The following is a 20,545-nucleotide window of genomic DNA, read 5'->3' as shown; positions in this document are numbered from 1 at the left end:
ACTCTACTTTGAAGAATCACTCTTTCCAGGTGTAATTTCTTTGCCTTGCAACCTGAGGGACTCGTCAACCTGAAGGAATATATCAGACGATAGTCCACCAAAAATGTTCTACTCTTAATTAGATAAGCATATAGCCAACTATGCCTGGATGGATGAATTGAAGAGCAATGGTTTCACATACATCATCAAACAGAACATTTCACGATCTAGCATCAAGGAGATGGATTGATACACTGGCTGCAACAATATAGCAATTGCTGAACTATAGCAATTGTGAAGATGGTCCAGGATTGGACAGTGCTGTTCTGTTGTGCATAGGGTTACTTGGAGTCAGAACCAACTTCATAGCACCTAACAAAATCAATAACAGCAATCCTGAAGATCATCACTGTCGGTGATATGATAATATCCATATGCATACAAGAAATACCAGTTAATATGACTGCTGTTTAAGCTTAATATGCCAAGTACTGATGCCAAAGATGAAGAAATGAAAGATTGTTACCAACTTCTACAATCTGAAATTGATCAGACATACTTTCAGAATGCTTTGATAACTACTGATGATTAAAATGCAAAATTGGGGGGAACAAAAGAAGTAGAATGAGTTGTTGGAAAATATGACCCTGATGATGGAATGTTGCTCAAGTTTATACGATAGAATTTTGCATGACCAATGACATTTTCATGGCAAATACTTTTTTTTCCCCCAACAATATTAACGATGACTATATACATGGACCTTTCTGGATGGCATATACAGGAATGAAATTGGCTACATCTGTGGAAAAAGACCATATTAATCAGAATAAGGCCAGAAGCTGATGACATCAATTGCTCGCATGCAAGTCCAATGCAAGTGCAATCGGTTTTCCTTTTATTGCTTATGTTTCAATACCTATAAAAACCACTGCCAAATTACTTTGTTTTTAACCAATGTTGTTAGCTACCATCAAGTTGGCTTTAACTTATAGTGAATGTATGTACAACAGAACAAAATACTGTCAGGTTCTGTGCCATTTTCACAGTTGTTCTTATATTTGAGCCCATTGTTGCAGCCATTGTGTCCATCCATCTTGTCGAGGGCTTTCCTGTTTTTCTCTGACCATCCACTTTACCAAGCATGATAACCTTTTCCAGGGACTGATTTCTCCTGATGACATGTCTGAAGTATTTGAGACAAAGTCTGGTCAACCTTGCCTCTAAGGAGCATTCTGGCTGTGCTTCTTCCAAGGCAGATTTGTTTGTTCTTTCAATATTCTTTGCCAGCACCATAATTCAAATCCATCAATTCCCGGGGCTTCCTTATTCACTATCTAACTTTGAAGCGCAAATGAGGCATTTGAAAATGCCATGACTCGGGTGATCTGTACTCATTCCAAGAAAGGTGACGCAAAAGAATACACAAATTATAGGACAACATCATTGATATCACAGCCAAGTAAAACTTTATTGATGATCGTCCAACAACCCTTGTATCAGTACAATTGATAGGGAGCTGTCACAGATTCTGGCTGGATTCAAAGAGGACATGAAACAAGGGATATCATTGCTGATGTCAAAGGATTCTCGACAGAAATCCGAGAACACCAGAAAGATGTTTACTTGTGTTTTATTGACCATGCAAAAGCACTAGAGTTTTTCTTCTAGTAGTTACATAGTTTTAGATCCTATATTTAGGGCTTTGATCAATTTAGAGGTCATTGATTTATGTGGAATAGGTAAGTATTTAACTTTTTTTTCCTTATGTAGGTACCCAGACTATTCTTTCTCCCATCAAATTGACTTGGCATCTTTGTTGAAAATCAATCAAGTGTTAATATGAAATTTCATATCTTAACTCTCATTTCTATCCCATTGATCATATATTTATCCTTATGCCAGTAAGATCATTGCTTTGTTTTGTTTTTAATTGTAACTTCATAGTGAGTTTTGTGATCTGGAAGTGTGCACCTTCCAACTTTGTTCTTTAACCCAGTTTTGATTAATCTGGGTCCCTTAAATTTCCATGTGAATTCATTATCAGCCTACTTCTGCCAACAGAATTTTAGTAGTGATTTTATTGATAATTTTGGAAGTATTGCTTCACTGATGAGTGTGGGAAGTATTGATATTGTAAAAACATTGTCTTTCAACGCATGAACATAGAACGTAGAACATCTTTCCATTTATTTAGGTCTCCGTTAATTTTTTTGAAGACATTTTGTAGCTTTCAAAGACTAGTGTTACAATTCTTTTCGTTAGCTTATTTAATTTATTTTTTAATCATTTTATTAGGGGCTGATACAACTCTTATCACAACCCATACATACATCAATTGTGTAAAGCATATTTGTACATTCATTGCTCTCATCATTCTCAAAACATTTGCTCTCCACATAAGCCCCTGGCATCAGGTCCTCTTTTTTGCCCTTCCCCCCCGAATTCTTTTGTTTTTAAAATGGAATTGTCTTCTTAATTATATTCTCTTCATTCATTGCATCAATTCATATTTATTTATTAATCTTTGAATAATGTTTTGCCAATGGCAAGATTTTTATAAATAAGCTTTTTAATTCCCCTTTGACCCATGATCATGAATTAAGTATGTGAATCTGCTACAATGTAATGAGAAATTTGGGTTTCACATCATTCTAGTTTATACCAAAATTAAATTAACAAAGCGGTTATTTCATGTACCACCAGTAACCCGCACACAGAAACTTCTACAAACATAACTCATATTGCACTGTATGAGATTACACATCAAGTCACAAGAAACAGAAATTTGCAAGTGGATGTTTGCCAAATTCTACTTAGTATTCAACAGACAACACCAACAGAACTAGGAAAGTGTACAGTGTATTAGGAAATGAGGAAGTTGTTAACTGTGAAATCAGAAGAAATCCTTTTAAGAAGAGCATTTTGTCTTTCGAATGATATATGTTGAAACAAAGAGATATACAGAATCAAAGTGCAATCCAAACGAAGCCCTTTAACTAAAGGTAGGATTTGAGCAATATCAATTCATTTCTGCCTGAAAATACATATGCAAGACTTAGATAAGCTAGTGTACTGGAATCTGAAGTCTTTCCATTTCTGAACACAGTTGTTTATATTTACAATGTATTTTTGAAATGTAAGATTAGCTAATGGACTTTTTCTTCACAGTCAGCTATCAATGTCAATAAGACAAAAGGATTTTATTTATACACAATTATCCACACTTAATTCCCAAAGGCCTATGTTTGTAGATTGTTTCCATTCTTCCTCCTACTAAACCTTCTACTGAAATAGCCAAATAAGTTGTCAACACTGCTATCAGCAAAATTAATTAGCAGCATTACAATGTTATTCATTCATTCAAGCAGTATTTCCTAAGTGCTTACTATTCACATTGCTTGTTCTTTCTTTTCCTTCTCTCAGCTTGTTTTGTATTGCATACTACACAGACTGAAAAAAAAAACCTGTCCCTGAAGATTTGAGTGTTACATACACATTGTTCTTCTGTGGTTCATATAAAAAAATAAATGATGCTACGTAGCTGGAAAAGTAGACTGTCACGGTCTGCTTTTGATCTCTCCATGCCTTTGATTATGAGGAATGGGGAATAGGGCTTGATTTCTCAGCCCTTTTTTGTTTTGGCTGTTTTCAAGCACTGGTACCCAAATGTGACAAAGACTTGTTACCATGAAGCAAGTATTATTATAGTTAAAGGAACACACACAAAAAAGATGGTGTTTCAGTCATAAGACACACACCAGGACTAATTCTTCTGAAAGACCACACCAAAGCCATTTGATGATGACCTTTTCTCAAGGTTTTGAACATGCTGAAGGCTGGGAAGATAAAGTGAAGGTGAATATGCTCTTAAGGTATATTTCATTAACAGCTCTTCAGCCAATAATCCCTTCTGTGAAGGTGTAAGTGTCTTTGAAATGCATGCCCTTGACTTTGTCATCTTTCAATGGTGACCTGGTAGTGGAATCTTATTAATGACCGCATGTCAGTCTCTTCTATCAGTAGTCCTACAACATCGAATGATGCAGCTCTGTACTAAGTAGGGGGAGAAAAGGATATATATATACATATATATATATACACGCACACACACACACATACAGAATAGCTTATATATATGCAGAATATAGTTATTTACCCCATATTCTATAAAGGCATTGTTTGATAATCATGCTACAACTATTTACCTCTGTGTCTTTGTCTAGAGAGACCAAAATTTTGGTTTAGTCTATACAGTCACTGCACAGTGTCTGTCACCAAGTCCAAGCAGGCCTCCGTGTTTCCCTTCCAGGTGGTTGGTGCCATCCTCCCCCATGAACTATATTCCACTGTTTTTTCCTGCTCAAGCAGTTGATGTCTGTGTTACAACCTATAAAGAGAATGTTTTGCATAAACAAAATTAGTGGATATCAGTAAGACTGTGATAACTTCAGTACTGCACAGTTTGAGACCATCTGTGTCTCTCTGAACTTCACCTTGGATTTGTACATGGCAAAGTGTTGTGTGTCTTACTGGAGAGAGTATCTGTTCCTCCTAGGCTCTCTGATGTGTCTCAGTAACATAAGTGATTAAGTGGCCAGGGAAACAGAACTGTTGAAAAACAACTGTACCTTCCATCTGCCCATTAACTGTGCTTCTGACCGTTTACAAAGAAGCTGAGTCCCTAAGTTCTTACAGATATGAACACAGAATCACTTTTTAGAACTACATTTCTTATTGTTCGTTCTGTCTCTAGTTTCTTTCTCTTCAGTGCCTTTCCTTTGGCGCTTCAGGAAGAAAGGCGATAAATTAATACAGGCTCTGAATCAGTATATTGTCATCCTTACCTCGTTTGAAGAGATGATATACAATGGAACGGGCTATTTAGTGGTGTGAATTGCTAACCGAGAGACACCTTCCTTTACGACACAGGAAGCTTTACGAAGGTTACAAGCACTGAGAAATGTTCTATCTGCAAGCTGTGAACATTTCTTTTCTCTAATACCAAATCACTGCAATTAGCTTGCTTTGCTATTTTTATTTGAATTACAGTCCACATGTTCATTCATTTCATGTCATTTCTCATCGGTTACCTCGTCTTAACTAAAGTAAGCTTTCACAGGGTAAGGCCATCTTCTTTTGAAATCATTTTTATAGATGACGTATCCACATGAGATGCTTCATGGATATTTATTCATGCTGATAACCAGGAAAGGCCACCAACACACCTTCATGAGTTTCTTTGGATTTAGCGAAGACTGTCTCTGCTACCTCATGATGCAGTAGATGTGGCATCCACTGCAGAAGGAAGAGATGACGTCGCACTTTGAAAAGCATGGCGATAGTGCTCCATGGCGAACAACCAGTGTTGTCTCGATTTTGTTATCAAATGACAGCTTCTGTATTAAGTACAGGCTATTTATTTTCCATACTTTTAAAATAGTATTAGTTGGACCTAGAAAATGCTGAATTGTTTCATATTCATAATGTTTTCCCACGACCAAATGATGCACCATAAGCAGTGGTAAAAAACGCCCAATGAGGCTAGCAGTGGAAGAACCAGGATGTTTGAGAACAGAAGTATCCACATAATCAGTCTCGCTGAAGACAGTGGTCATCTTAGGCACTGCAGGAGGTCGACCCTTTGGCACCCAAATTGCTCTGTCTCACGTGGGGGGAAAAAAGCAACTTTCAGTGAAAAAGAAGGTTCTCAGTTGGTCATTTGTCATCTCAAGGGGTGTATTTTATTGTAAATGTCAATGCGACAAAATTATGTGTCCTGGAATACATAATTATGTTCAAAATTGCATTTGAAGTCTATTATTAACAGTTAACAGCAAACATTCTTAAAATAGTTATTACTCTTGGCCTTAACACAAAGAGCGCTAATGGAGGTATTTTAGGGAGTTAAAACTTGCAAAGCATTGGCCTCGGAATAAAGCCACCACAGGCGTGTTTCTTCGTGGGTTGTTAATGTTATACCGATGAACACAAAGGACAGAGACCATGTGTGGTTTTCAACGGTGTTTGGTGTGGAGAAGAAGTTGGTGGCTGAGAAACATAAACGTGGTGTGAAATGAGGCCCAATTGCACTTTCCCTCCTGAAGTGTCATCGTGGTAACTTAAACTCAAGGCAAATTAATTCCCATCCCTCCTCTTTAGGCCTCCTTTCCCCACCATCGCCTCACAAAGAATGCCCCAAAACATGTATTAAGCTAACAAATTAGAAAATATGGCAATACATTAACGGCTATTTATTCTCCATACTTTTAAAATAGTATTAGTTGTCCAAAGTCAAGATCCTCCCTCACAAATGAGTTCCTTCCTTGTTTCCTCTTTGTGGTACTAGTGCTCTCAAAAATAGCCCTGCTAGACATTTGGAAGGCATCTTCCCTCTCCCTTAGCCCCACGCCTGGTTGCGTCAAGAACTTGGCTTCTCCAAGTGTGCATTGTGGATGAAGTATCATTTGGGAGCTTGTTAGAAATGCCTGACCTCAAACTGATGATGGGACCAGAATTTGCATTTTAATAAGACACCTTTTTTTCTCCTCTGGATTCCTGAAGCACATTGCAATTTAGAAGCTTAGAAGCTGCCTTTGCATTGTCACTCATCGCGTTCACCTTCTTTCCAGTTATACCACGATTAGCATGCGTTAGCGTGCACTTTTATCCACATGAGCTTTGGGGGAGCATCTACCATGTCATGTCATTTCGCCTGTCTTTTCACTCAAGGAAGTGTTGGACTGCTAACCGCAGTTCAAAGGTCAGCGGTTCAAACCCACCAGCAGCTCCAGAGGAGAAAGAAAGATAAAGCGGCCCACTCTGTGAAGATTTACTGTCTCCGAAACTCTATGGAGGATTGCTATAATTGAGAACTGTCTCAATGGTAGCGGATTTGGGGTTTGCTTAAGTCTTCTACCAAAGAACTCCGGTGGTGCCATGGTTAAGCGCTAAGCTTAAAAGGTCAGCAACTCAACCCCGCCTGCTACTCTGTGGGGAAGAGATGTTGCAGCCTTGGAAACCCAGGGGGACAGTTAGCTTCTGTCCCATTGGGTGGCTATGGGTCAGAACTGACTCCAGAGCACTGGGTTATTCCTCTCTCATACTTGGGTCGCCCTTCTTGAGGCTGTCAGATTTTCTGCCTCAGGAAGACCCTTTGTAATGTACTCCAAACCCTCTACTCTCCTACAAACAGGAAGGGCTTTTCCGTCCTCTATTCACAAAACCCTTTTAACTAGCATTGCAGGCTCTTTCAAATGTGGTGCTGTTGTGGCCTTTTTCTCCTTGAGCCTGTGTCTGATTTCTTCTCTCTCGTGTATATGCATATCCCTATGTGCAGGGTTTTCATAAAGCGTATGGAAACGAGATACGACTATTTTTTAATTGCACGGATCTCAAAATCACTTTACACCAAAGTAAACATTACAGGTCTGAATGGGACCTGGTGTAAGATGCTAAAAAGGTTGAAGGAGTCATTCGAAAAATAAATAAATAAATAGATAGGTAAACAATGCCCTATCAGAACAACATGTATTCTGTGAAAATTGAACCAAGAACAAACATCAAATTTTTGGAGACGCTCAGGTGGGAGAATAATGAAATCGCTCATTTTGCTTTATGAAAAATTTATGGGAATCAGCAGTTTCTAATAGCTAACTCATGTTAAAGGACTAGATGATGTTCAAGATAAAGCCCACATAGGCACACCATCCGCATCACTTGGCAAAAAAACAGATAAACCTTGTTCAGGCTCTAATTAAAGAGGACCAACAATAGCAAACAGATAAATAAATAAAAATAGCCAGCACCAGCAACATCTCAATTGGTTCAGCTTACACAAGTTTGAATGGAAAATTTAAATGGAAGCACACAAGCCTGTGTGATCATGAGGTGTTGAAGGGAATCAGGTAACAGGCATCAAAGAACAAAATATCATATCATTGTGAATGAGGGTGAGTGAAGAGTGGGGACCCAATGCAAATATTTTGAGAATGATGAGGTCAACGAATGTACAAATGTGCTTGACACAATTGATAAATGTATGGATTGTGAGAGCCTCCAAGAAAATGATTAAAACAAAATTGAGCAAATGTTCTGCTGGATGGATCCCCAAACGTTGAGCCCAGGTCAGCTTCAGACAAGAGTAGTTCTTAGGCCTTCTGATGGGATCAAGGTCCTAAAGTATTTCTTGGAAGAATTGAAACAAGAGATGAAGCATGGCTTTCCCTGTTCAATCCTGCAGACAAAACTTCCTGCCTCCAAGTGCATCACAACTAATAAATGAGCCTAGAGGACACGGTAGAACTGCTCCTGTGGGCTTCTGATACTGTGACTCTCTACAGGAGTAGGAAGCCTTGTTCTCTTTTCTCCCACACAGTAGCTGGCGGTTTTGAACTGCTTACCTTGTTGTGGTTAGCAGCCCAACGTGTAACCCATGACACCACTAGGGCTCCTCATGCCGCAGACAAAGCTGAATCAAAGCAAAGGTTCCTCATCTCAACCAGGACAATGTTCCTGCTCATTCCTCTCATCGAACAAGGGCCATTTTTCCAGAGTTGTCATCAGAAACCAGTAGACATCCAACTGACCATCCTGATTTGACCCCTTATGACTTCTTTTTTTAATGTCTAAATCTTAAAAATTAAAAAAGTAAAGGCGACCATTTGTCATCCGTTAATATTACTGTGCTTTTTCAAAAGACTGCATTGACATGGTTCAATTCCTATAACCCTCCGCTGTTCAGGAATGCACTAAATGGCTCACACCATCACTTGAAAAAGTATCTTGAACTCGATGGAGCTAGTGTTGAAAAATTAAGTTCATTTGTTCAAAATATTTTCATTTCTATTTACTTTGAACTTTTTGAAGTTCCCCGGGACTTTAGCTATGTACTTGACTCTTTATTTTGATTCAGGACATTTCTTCCTGATGGGACATGCTACCCTCAATTGTTGTTGGTTCCTGCCAGCTATTCAATCCCAAGTCATTGCAGCCCCATAGAAAAGAGTATAACTCCTCCCATAGGCTTTCCTAGCTTGCAGCCATATGATACACACCCTTGTGATCCACATGACCACTAACCAATAATTCCACAGGAAAAAGATGTGACCGTCTACTTCCATAAAGATTCCAGCCTTAGAAGCCCTGCGGGGCAATTCTACTCCATCCTGGAGCATGCTCATGAGTCATAAGTGACTCCATGGCCATGGCAGATACTTCTCCAGTTCCTGTTCTTGCCGAGCTGCTGATGTGTTGGAACTGCAAACCTTCTGGTTAGTGGCTGAGCGCCTAACCAAATCCTTCCTCTCGTTTGAGGACCACCTTCAGTGACGTTTCCCCTAATAAGTTGTTTGGGGATTCATTTATTCATTCAATAAATATATGTTGATCACATCCTATATTGGACTATATTGGAATAGGGATAGAGCAATGCATAAAACAGCCACCGTCTCTGACCTTGTGGAGCTTCTGTTGTATTGGAGAAAAACAGGAAATAAATAAGAAGTAACATGTATTGCACAGTATGCTAAGTACCGTGTTAAGGGTGATAAGTGCTACGGAGACAAAGGAGGATAAACAAGGTGGAAACAGCTGAGACTGAGCAGTAGTATCTTACCAAATACTTTTCCCTCCTTTTAATAGCCTGTATTTGCATGGACAATGGGACTATTTGTGTACTTCTCCTGTTTCCCCTGCTACATTCAAACTGTCTTAAGGATGAGAACTGAATCTTACTCATCCCTGTATCTCCTGCAGCTTCCCAAAGAGTGCTCAATAAATAATGTTTAAATATGAAATTGATCAAATTAAATGCACTATGTCTTTAAGAAAAGGGACAGACACACATAGCACTCAGTTAAAGAAGTCTCCTTGGAAAATATTCAATTTAAGAAAGACTTGTGTGGTGAGCAAGGAACAGCTAAGTAGGTCAAGTTGTGATATATCTATTCTTGAAATACTAAAACCCATTGTTTTATAAATTAAGATTTGATGTATGGATTGTTATAAGAGTGGTAAGAGCCCCCAATAAAATGATCTCTGAATAATTTTTAATTAAGATTAATGTGATATATCATTCTCTTTTTAAAAACAGTGTTTCAGAAGGGACGTGCAATAGACACCGGAGAGGTCGACATTGGCGCGCAGGTCATGCAAACAATTCCACCTGGCTTATTTTGGCGTTTCCAGATTATGATCCACCATCCAATATATCTGAAATTTAATATTTCTTTAGCCAAAGACTCGCTGTTGGGAATTTATGGCAGAAGGAACATCCCACCTACACACACTCAGGTATTTGATATGATAGATTCTTCTTGAACCCTTTTAGAGGTGGCAGGATGAACTGTTAATGATTTGTGATTTGCAAATTTATGTGGGAGGCAACAGTAATTATTGGAAAGCTGTGTAATGAAGAGATTTTTAGAATAATCATACTCAAGGTGCAGAAACAACATGGCTTTCAGAACTAAGGAATGCTCTTGAGCAGAGCAGACTGAGGAAAGAGAGCTTAATATTCTTGAAATGCCAACTGGAACCGGGCATCCATGGGCCTCCCCAGCCCCCTTGCCATTGTCTGGCATTGGTGGAGAATCAGTCCCAAGGCCAGGATTTGTCGTGCATGTACAAATTACCTGTAGAACATTTTCCTGGATACTCTTAGTATTAACTCAATTAAGTAAACTATTCTGTGGTTTACATAGTCCTTCTATATCCCAGAGCCACCTATGTCTCCCATTTCCTAGTATCCCTTCCAAGCTGCATAAAGCCATTTGAGACTCTGCTGCATCAAAGCAGTAGTGAGAGGAGGTAGGGCAGTCCCTGGTTTATGAACATTCAACTTTGCCTAATGTCTACTCCTTAGTTATGGACCCACTCCCATAGAGCCTATTGTATTAAATTTTTAAGGTGTATACAAATGGCTCATGATAACAAACAGTGCTATTTTGCAATAGGCATCAAAATATCACCACTGTATTATTATGCTAAAGATAATTTAGTATATCTGGGAATGTATCTTTAATGTTTTTTGTGCATAGAAAAGTACACGATACACCAAGACAAACATGAGACTAACTGACATTAGAAATGGACTGTACCTAACTATTTTGACTTACATACAAATTCAGCTAAAAGGCCGATTTAGGAATGGAACTCATTCTTAATCCAGAGACTGCTTGTATAATCATCTCATATTTGCTTGCTTTGTAGCAGATGTGGCTATACTCAAAAGCATTCTTCTGGATCAGAATAGGCACAGGGAATTAGAATGCTATTCAAATGTGCCTCCCACATAAAAAATCTTAAAGGAAACATATGCCAAGTTCTTGCCCACTGGCTAGAAAAAAAAGGGAATCCTTCGAATATCTAAATACATGATCATAAGGGTAGTAAATTAGGCTGACTTCTCTCAAGTTTCTCACTCTTCATTTGTTTTAAAAACTGCAGAAAGGGTTTTCATTTGTCGAGAAGGTCACTGTGACATTTCTGAAAAGAGTAGGTCTTTTCAAGTATCGTTTAGAAGATACGTAAACAAAGAGATTCTCTTACATAATACTGATACATAAGACTAAATCTTAAAATACAACAAAAAACATTTTTCCTGTTTTTCATTTATCTTTAAACAATGGTTTTTGACTACCACAAAGCTGAAGGGTTTGCAAAATCAGTAATGTTCTTTGGGCTTAAGTGTCCGTAAGCATGAATACCCTCCTTCTTTAATGGACGTGGAATAGGGCAGTTGAAGTTAGAAATGTTCGTCAGCCTAGCGATAAAAATCATGGCTCAGATTTGTGTTTGCGTTTGTCCCAGTTTGATTTTGTAAAACTCATGGACGGAAAACAACTGGGCAAGCAGGACACCAAGGGCTCCGACGACAGCCAGCACTCCCCGCGCAACCTGATCTTGACGTCACTGCAGGAGACAGGCTTCATAGAGTATATGGACCAAGGACCTTGGTATTTGGCATTTTACAATGATGGAAAAAAGATGGAACAAGTATTCGTATTAACTACAGCAATTGGTAAGCTGCCTGGGCTATTATTTTAAATTGACATTATAAAGACATGACCGGGAATGAGAGTGATCCTGGTACTATTTAAGCTTATTGATCATTCTGGTTTAACATTGCTCCTCAGGATAGGTCGCGATGAGAAAGGCTGCCGCTGTTGTCATTGATGTTGTTGAATTGACGATCAAGTTGTTGTTGTTGTTGTTGCTGTTGTTTTTAATGCTCCTTTAGGGCTGCTCTTTTCGGACCCTTCCCAGCCCTCTCTAGGCTCTCAACTGCAAGGAAGGCCAGGAAAGCATTCCTTCCCGGATGACGTAGATGAACACCTTCAGCTGTGAAAAAGGGAAGACGTGAGAGAACGCCTATGGATTTAAGTTCTGCTGAGAGCAAAGAAATACCTTTGTGCATCGAAAATAAAACACAAGCAGCACCACTGATTCTAGAACCACAGGAGCGCCAGATTCCAACAGTAATTGAGACAAGACTTAAAGATAACAAAATAAGTTATACGAAGACATGTCTTCCCTTTTTTTCCCTTTGGTTTGCCCATCATCAAAATGTCTATCTTTCAATGTGCTCAGGGTCTTTGGAAATACGTTCTTTTTTAACACAATGCCTACATACACTCTGATTCATCTGCACTTGAGTCTGTCAGGAATAGCTCACTCTTTGGGGGGTGAACATGTTCCTTTTTAGCCTTTATGCGAATAAAGCTGAGCTCTTTAGCTCTAAAATTCTAATTTTAGAGCTCTGATGGTCAACATCTCGTAGAGCCAGTATTTTACTGCGTGAGTTTTCCTAAAACACATGTCTTTTAAAAGAAAGGAAACTATTTTATCATTGTCAGTTTTCCATACAACTTTCACAACTTTATCCTTTAGTTAACCTGTTCGGCCATATGTTTCAGGAGATGTGTTGACTGTTAATAGATATACCATCTGCTCTTTATAACAATTGCGTTCTATTTTTACTTGGTGCTGAAGACCTTAAGTCAGTGGAAAATGGTACTCCAGCCAGAAGATTATGAAAAGCTTTCCTCTAAAAATCATCACAAAGGTCATAAAAATATGCATTTGTTTGTTAAATTTGCCAAAGGAAAAATATCTATATCTGTAGTCTTGTCACTGCTTTCCCAGTTACAGAACTCAGCAAGCTCTTTCATGGTATTTTTCTTCCAAGACCAAATTAGAATATGCAAATGAAATTAGTTCTAAGAACTTGAATTTGCGAAATTAGAAATCAGCGAAATTAGAAGATCTGAAATATTTGTGAAGATGTTATCACTTTCTGTTATTCCTACCCTTAATAAACTGAAGTTGAAACACTAACCAAGCCATTATCTGACAGCTATTGAGTCAATTCGGACTCACAACGTGACCCTATAGAACACTAGAACCATCCCATAACGTTTCTGATGCTGTCATCCTGCAGGAAATCAGACAGCTTCGTCTTTCTTCTGTGGAGCAGCTGACAGGGATTGAACCACCTGTCTTTTGGATAGCAGCCCAACGTTTAACCCATTGGACCACAGGGACTCCTTTAACCAAGCCATTAACTGTTCGAAAAAAACCCAATAGACTCAGAAACATGCCTAGCCCTTTCCTTCCTCCCCTCAAAAGAACCTTTGAGATGTAAATCCTGTTATCCAGAGATTATCAGTCTCATATGCAACAACAGAAGGGCTTTTTCCTGGCTCAAGTCAGTTTCTCTACTATTTTCCTGTCTTTCAAAGAATAGAAGCAACCAAACATTTCTCCTCCAAGTTCACTTATAAAGAACTCAAGTAAATTTCAAATAATGAAAAGATAGTTAAGTCATTGATTCTTTAAATTCTCCCCGTTATTGTTTTTAATCTTTATAGTTTATCTTAATCAGAGTAAGATGAGGCTCATGTGTTTCATTAAACCAAGTGAGGGGTGTGTGACTTTTAACTGTGCTAAGTGCTCCTCATCTATTTATTTCATGATAATGTTTGAATCGCTTGATTGAATTTAACTATACTTGGTCTGCTACTAATAAGCATCAAGGCAGTATTAACGGCTAACATTTATTGAGTTATTTATAGGACCTGACTTGTATTAATATATATGCAATTTTTCTAGTTAGGTAGGCAGAATTGTCAATATTCCCTAATCTAAGATAGCCTGCTCTGTTATGTGATCATGTAGACCATTTATGGCGAGCCCCTCTGCCACAGGCTCAGCACTGGATATTTTATATTCAGTCATCTGGTTTCATTTTCATCACGGTCTTGATACACAGGTATACCAATCCTTAAATTACAAATAAGGACTTGAAGCTTATAAAGGGGACGTCTTCTGGCAAGGTCTCAGAGCCAGCATGGAGATTTATCTGATTCCCGAATCCATGCCCTGTAGGCCCTAGCGATTTCATAAGCTGGTCCATTGCATTTGAGATGTGTCTGATTCCCGGATCCATGCCCTGTAGGCACTAGTCATTTCAAAAGTGTGTTCATTGAATTTGGCTTCTCCCAGGAGAAAAATATCTCCCAGGTTCAGAAACCCTTCATCTGTACAGATGCAGATACCAAGGAGCTTTTGACTCTAGCACAAGAGCGGGGGTTTACAGCAGAGAACTTTAAAAGCAGCCTCAACTCTAATGACCTGGAGTCTAGGACTCTGAAGTAACATTCAAAAGCTAGCAGGCAAAGCTGACCAGAGGCCAACATAAACAGCAAAGCACATTCTTTTTCCTCACTAGTTGTTTGTGTTCCCACTGTAGCCATCTTCCCCCCAGGAGTCCCCAGGCTGTCTCGGTGTTGCTTTGATACCCAGTGGAGGTGGCAGCTTCCCAAACTCTTATATTGGCTTCTTGTCTCATTTGCATTGGGGTCAGAAGCTCTGAGCAGCAGCCTAGGTCCAGGGACAGCTCTTGAATAAATCAATAAGATGTAGGAATTTTTATTTATTTTGATAGCAAACTTTATTAAACATTTGTCCAGAATAACTACATTCCCACAAGGCAGCTCCCTTAAAGTTGTCAATAGGATCAGGGATGAAATTAAATTCAAATACATTTACCTTTGAAAGCTTTCCCCATGGCTTCCTATTAACCATCAGAGCAGGAGAAACCCAAATGTAGACTTAAATATCGCTACGTGTTACTTGACACAAGCAAGCCTGGTACGTACAAAATAGAAAGAAGAAATCATTGTGCCACTTCTGAATGAAGAAAAAGAAATCGTGGTGCCTTTTGATGATGAGCTTTTATTTTTTTAAATGGTCTTCTAAAAAGAACCAATGTTCGAATGGGTTAGAAATAGTAACCTCTTTGCTAAATGTGGCATTTTTGCCAGCTCAGGTGTAGTTCAGTTCCATTTCCTAACTCCAGGATCAGAGAACAACCCATCGTGAACCTTTAAATGGCCATTTGCACATGTTCACACAAGGTTGAGAAGAACAATCTCTGCTACAGCCACTGAGTTCATTGTTTTCTAAGAATTCCCCAGATGGACTAGGTCCTACTTTCTTCTTGCTTTCCATTGGTTCCATTCCAGAACTCAGTCTAGATCAGAAGTGTTCTGAACTAGAGGCTTTCTATTTATGGCATTGGCTCTCACATTTCCAGGAGCACTTGCAGGGTCCCTTGTGATATCTGTTCAAATGTAGCTTGCGGAGGTCAGCCTTCCAGAGACAGATTTAGTAGATCTGGAGGGAAGCCCAGGCTTCCACGTATGAACAGCGTCCTGCTCATCCTGTTGATGCAGGTAGCCCCCAAGCCACAATTGAAGAGATGCTCCTTCTCAACGCTCATTACAAACTCTCGTTCCCTCATCGCTCAATGGTAGCTGCCAGGACCACTGCCTATAATAGCCTTCTAATTGGAAAGAGCTCATCCAAATGAAACTTGGTGAAGCAGATAATTTGGATTGAAAAAAGGGGAAACTTGGTACTTAAGGAAAGTGTGATTTTAATAGACCAGAGCATAGAAACTCAGAGTTCAAGAGGGCTAAAGTATGGAGCATTTATAGAACGGCATTATGAGAACATGATACCAAACTGCAAGAGTAAAATGTGTTTCTAGCTGCCCTTTCATCCACCGCAGACTCACTGTGACCTTGTTACTAAGAGAACAAAGCGGTCTCTGGTCCTAAGTCATCCCACCATGATGTGCTGTGGATAGGGCCATTGGGATCCATAGGGCTTTCATTGGCTGATGTTAGGAAATAGGCTGCGAAGACTCATCCCTGTCCATCTTCGTCTGGATGTTCCCTTGAAACCTGCTCAGTATCACAGTAACACAGGAGCCCCAATGACAGAGAGGTGGTGGCTACATGTGTGATGAGGGGCATTGGCCAGGCATCGACCCTGGGTCTCCCCTTTGTAAGTTGAGAATTCTAACACTGAACCACCACTGCCTCCAAACAAGACTCCATTCTCTATTCCATCAGATCCACAAACCATTTTAATGCCATTTGCATAGTCTGATATTGTTATAACTCTATCCCATGTCAGTCAAGATACTTACCACAAGATTTATTGAAGTTCTGTTACACTGCACATCTTTATGTCACCAGAACTACCTATGGGCATGTTCAAACCTTCTCAATTCCCCTGAAACCTATTCTTCTCTAAGAATGGTTTGAAAGGAAATTAGTGGCAGAGCATTTACAGTCAAGAAAGCATTTCTCAACAAAATACTTAGGTTCTAATGCTTTTAGTGGTGGTGAATTTAATATGAACACTTACTTTAAAAGCCTTCCATTGTCACTTATTAATGAAAATGAAATACTGATTATCATATTTAAGCTGTCAAGATAGTCGATTAAATATCCCAAGTTGCTGGCGAAGAAACTTTATTTGCTACAACCCAAATTTGAAAAATAAATAGTAGACTTAGTTTTCTGGGATGAATCTTTAAGCCTGTGTGCTTTTGAAAGATGTCCTATAATCCTAGTACATTTTTAGCTTTATTGGGCATGTCTCGTAAGAATACAATTCATCTAGACCCTTTCTGCACTGTAAGAGATGAGGTTGGTTTGTAGTTCCACTCTTGAATAGCCATTTCAGCAAAAGCAGGACACTTTTAATAATTTGAGTCTTTGGGTGACGTCTTTGGAATCTGATTTTAAGGCATAAATGCTCCAGAGACATGGTTGCCATAGTCTCTGAATTCCTGCAACTTTAAAAAAAAAAAAAAAAAAAGTTTCAACTCTACAGCTTGGAGGTTTGCTCATGCCCCCCCCCCCCCTTTTCTCTGTTGAATAGAAATCATGGATGACTGTTCAACCAATTGCAATGGAAATGGAGAATGTATCTCGGGCCATTGTCATTGTTTCCCAGGATTCCTTGGGCCTGACTGCGCAAGAGGTAATGTGGCTCTGTCATTCCAAGTGGCTTCAGGAAATGATGTCCTCTGGGGACTCACATAGTATTAGCATCAGCAATGGCAGCAAAAGCCCCTGCTGTCACCCCAAATTTTGGCCTTGTCCTAAACCCTTTGTTTGTCATCATTTAATATGAGGTAGTTCTCCTCGGAGGTGAACTTCCAAAAGGTCATGGAGAAAACATGCCATTATTCTAGGCCATTTGTCCATGAACTTTCCGGAGCCCTCTCATATTATCTCAGTTTTCTGGGCCAGGAAGCCCCTTCAGAGGGATTACATAACTCCCCCCACTAGGGTGGCTTGACATCTCATGTTTGCACCTAAATTGTCCGATTTGGCCACTGTGTAATACCTCTAGTTCCTTCATACATTGATTCGTAATGGGTTTATGTTCAAAGTGGGAGAAATTGGTAACTGTTTATACACATCAATGGAAACGAGAAGGGGCAGGTGTTCACCAAATGGGTAAGTCATCTAGGAAGTTGAGACTGAGGAACAGGCTCTTAAATTTTTCCAACTTTATTGTTCCCTAGTTTGATTCTAGACCAGCCCCTGGTTTGCTTCTTGAAGAGCTCTCCATAGATCACACTGTGTTTTCCCCAGAGTGTTACATTTTCAGGGGATTCTTCATGATGCCATGCTCCTAATGCTCCAATCTCAGGCTTCTTAGCCACTCCGTGTTTTGTTTAGAGACAATTACAATGAATTTTCCAGAATTCTCCAGGTTCCCAGTATGATGATTTATCTTGGAGGAAGGTGAGTGGCAGAAGGGAAGCAAGTGTCTAGTAAAAAAAAAAATAAGTCCAACAATAGAGAGTAAGTCTTCTAATGAGGGACTAAGCACTGTGCTGCGGGCAGCTTCGTCTATATAGCATAAATTTGTTTTCATATCCTATATTTAACAATAACGTTGTGTCATATCAATAATTACCAATGTGAATTGGTTTTGAAAAGTTCACACGTTGCTTCCTCAGAGTAATGTGCATCGGCTTGAGGAAGAGGTCCCCTCAGATGGAAAGCTCTTAGCTTCAGATCATCATTGTAGTAATGGCAATAAGTGTTTAAAAGTATAGCAGGATGACAAGCTAATATTTGAAGTTGTTTCCCCACTTCGAGGATATTTTTATCATTTATCTTTACCCCCCTCCCGTAAGAGGAGAATAGCTTTGTTTGTAATCACGGACACGTTCCTATTTAATAAAGGGTAAGCCTGGAATAGTACAATTTTTTTGGCCTGAAATGCTATACAAGAATCAATAGAGAATTGCTCTTTGGAGAGTTTGAAAGCATTATGAGAACATTACAAGTTCATTTGCCAACCTTCAGATTCATGCCCTGTGCTGTGTGGTGGGAATGGAGAATACGAGAAAGGACACTGTGTCTGCCGGAATGGCTGGAAGGGGCCCGAGTGCGACGTTCCTGAAGAGCAATGCATTGACCCAACGTGCTTTGGACATGGCACCTGCATCATGGGAGTCTGTATCTGTGTGCCAGGATACAAAGGAGAAATATGCGAAGAAGGTCAGCGCTCCATTTTAATCTATTGCTTCAGGCCTTTCTCTCACTCAATTATCCAAGATGTCATTCATCCCATGCTTCTAGTAGAAATGCAAGTGATCTTTGTAAACCATAAATGCTCAGCATCTCCTTAGCACTGCAGTGACTTGCAGTCGAATGGAGGAGGAAGAGGTGGGGGTACGTGGCTAAGGGAAGCTCAAGTCTCTTCTGACAGTCACTAACAGTATACATGCAGCTGCATCTATGATACTTGCTGCAGCAATGAAAACTAGCATTCTCTGCCTGCATTCCTAACACTGTTTTATAATGGGCAAAAATCCATATTGATTATTTTAGATGTTAATTCACATGCTTGCATTATTAGAGAGTGCATTACACTACATCTCCAAAGCACATAATATGAAATATAATACATGCACATTTGGAGCCGCTTTTTGAACGTTTTATTTGGGAGCGATTTGTAATGACCATTCTTATTATTGCTTTCTGTTAGTTATTTGGACATACCTCATGCTGAAACTTGACCCCTGTGTCTCAGGAAGCAGACTTATCACTAATTTGTTTCAAGACAATGCCTTGATATTAAATTTCACCCCAAAGGAGATTTTGCCCCCTGCCCCCACACCACAAAAAAATGAAACAAGAAAAAGGCCCATATTCTGAAATGTCAATAGTTTTATCATTTAAAGAGACACAATGGAAAATAAGTTTACTCATAAGTAGCCCTTTTTCAAGCCACATTTCTCAAACAAGACTGATTTCTGAAATAATATTAAACCATTACCATGGGAGCTACTCTCATCACAACTGTTGTTCTGGAAAGCGGCTGCTGAAAATGCACTATAATTGCTTTTTAAAGATGGTTCATCAAGGCTATTACACAGCATTCTAAAGGGTTTCATCTCATTCCACTCCATGAACAAGCAAGGCTTCAGCTTTCCTTCTCCCTTCAGCAGTAGGAGAATTTGGGTTGGGACCATTGGAGCTGTTCCAAGAAATGGCAGCCGGCCTTGACAAGACACGGGAGGTCCTGGGCTACTTGGGGAATAGGTTTTGTGGTGCTCCAACTGCAATCGCCACATTGAAGTGGTCCATTCAGGTGCTGTAACATGGACACAGGCACGGCGGCTAATGCAGCAGCTACAATCCACCATGGAAAGCACGTAACCTGATTAATTTAGAATCTTCTCATTTGGGTTTTGTGAGCAGTTGGAACCTAGAATGCTTACATTTGCCTTCTTGGGCTTCATGACAGAATTTTCTAGACAAACTGAGATCACAAGGAGGAAATGCACACCAAATACAATAGAAAGAGAACACAATCGAAAAAGCGATGGACCTATTGATGGCGCTTGTTTGAGTCTTTGGGTTGGAATGGAACTTTTTTGCCCAAGTTTAAAAATGGAGAAGGACCATATAAAAACACTCTTTCTTGAACAACCAGAAACGCTGGTAGCTGTGGACACATCTTCCCTCATGGCTGCAATCAACTGGAGCCAAGTAGCTGCAGTTCCTTTTAAACGGGACACTTTCCCTCAGGTTGCTTCTGACATATGCTATTTTCTTATGCCATTGCAGGCATGTATGGGAGCTGCCTGGCCACTTTAGACATTTTACTTTGTGAATTATTTTTTTTGTTCGGTTTTGGTTTGTTGAGTTTACCCCTTCATTGAAACCGGTTCCTTAATAAA

General features: G+C 39.5%; 1 protein-coding gene across 1 annotated transcript in view; it reads left to right on the top strand.

Annotated features, from left to right (window-relative positions):
- The window catches only part of TENM1 (teneurin transmembrane protein 1), a 406,739-nt gene that overhangs the window by 80,150 nt on the left and 306,044 nt on the right, over positions 1–20,545 (top strand). The window contains exons 4-7 of the mRNA XM_004713061.2: positions 10,073–10,272; positions 11,791–12,001; positions 17,218–17,319; positions 18,663–18,857. Coding sequence (XP_004713118.2) covers positions 10,073–10,272; positions 11,791–12,001; positions 17,218–17,319; positions 18,663–18,857 — 708 coding nt within the window. The remainder of the gene's footprint in view (positions 1–10,072; positions 10,273–11,790; positions 12,002–17,217; positions 17,320–18,662; positions 18,858–20,545) is intronic.

Source organism: Echinops telfairi, unplaced genomic scaffold, assembly GCF_000313985.2.
Source record: "Echinops telfairi isolate 266 unplaced genomic scaffold, ASM31398v2 ScPeMD7_6080;HRSCAF=6971, whole genome shotgun sequence".
Classification (NCBI taxonomy): domain Eukaryota; kingdom Metazoa; phylum Chordata; class Mammalia; order Afrosoricida; family Tenrecidae; genus Echinops; species Echinops telfairi.
This window is presented reverse-complemented; position numbering and strand designations above follow the sequence as displayed.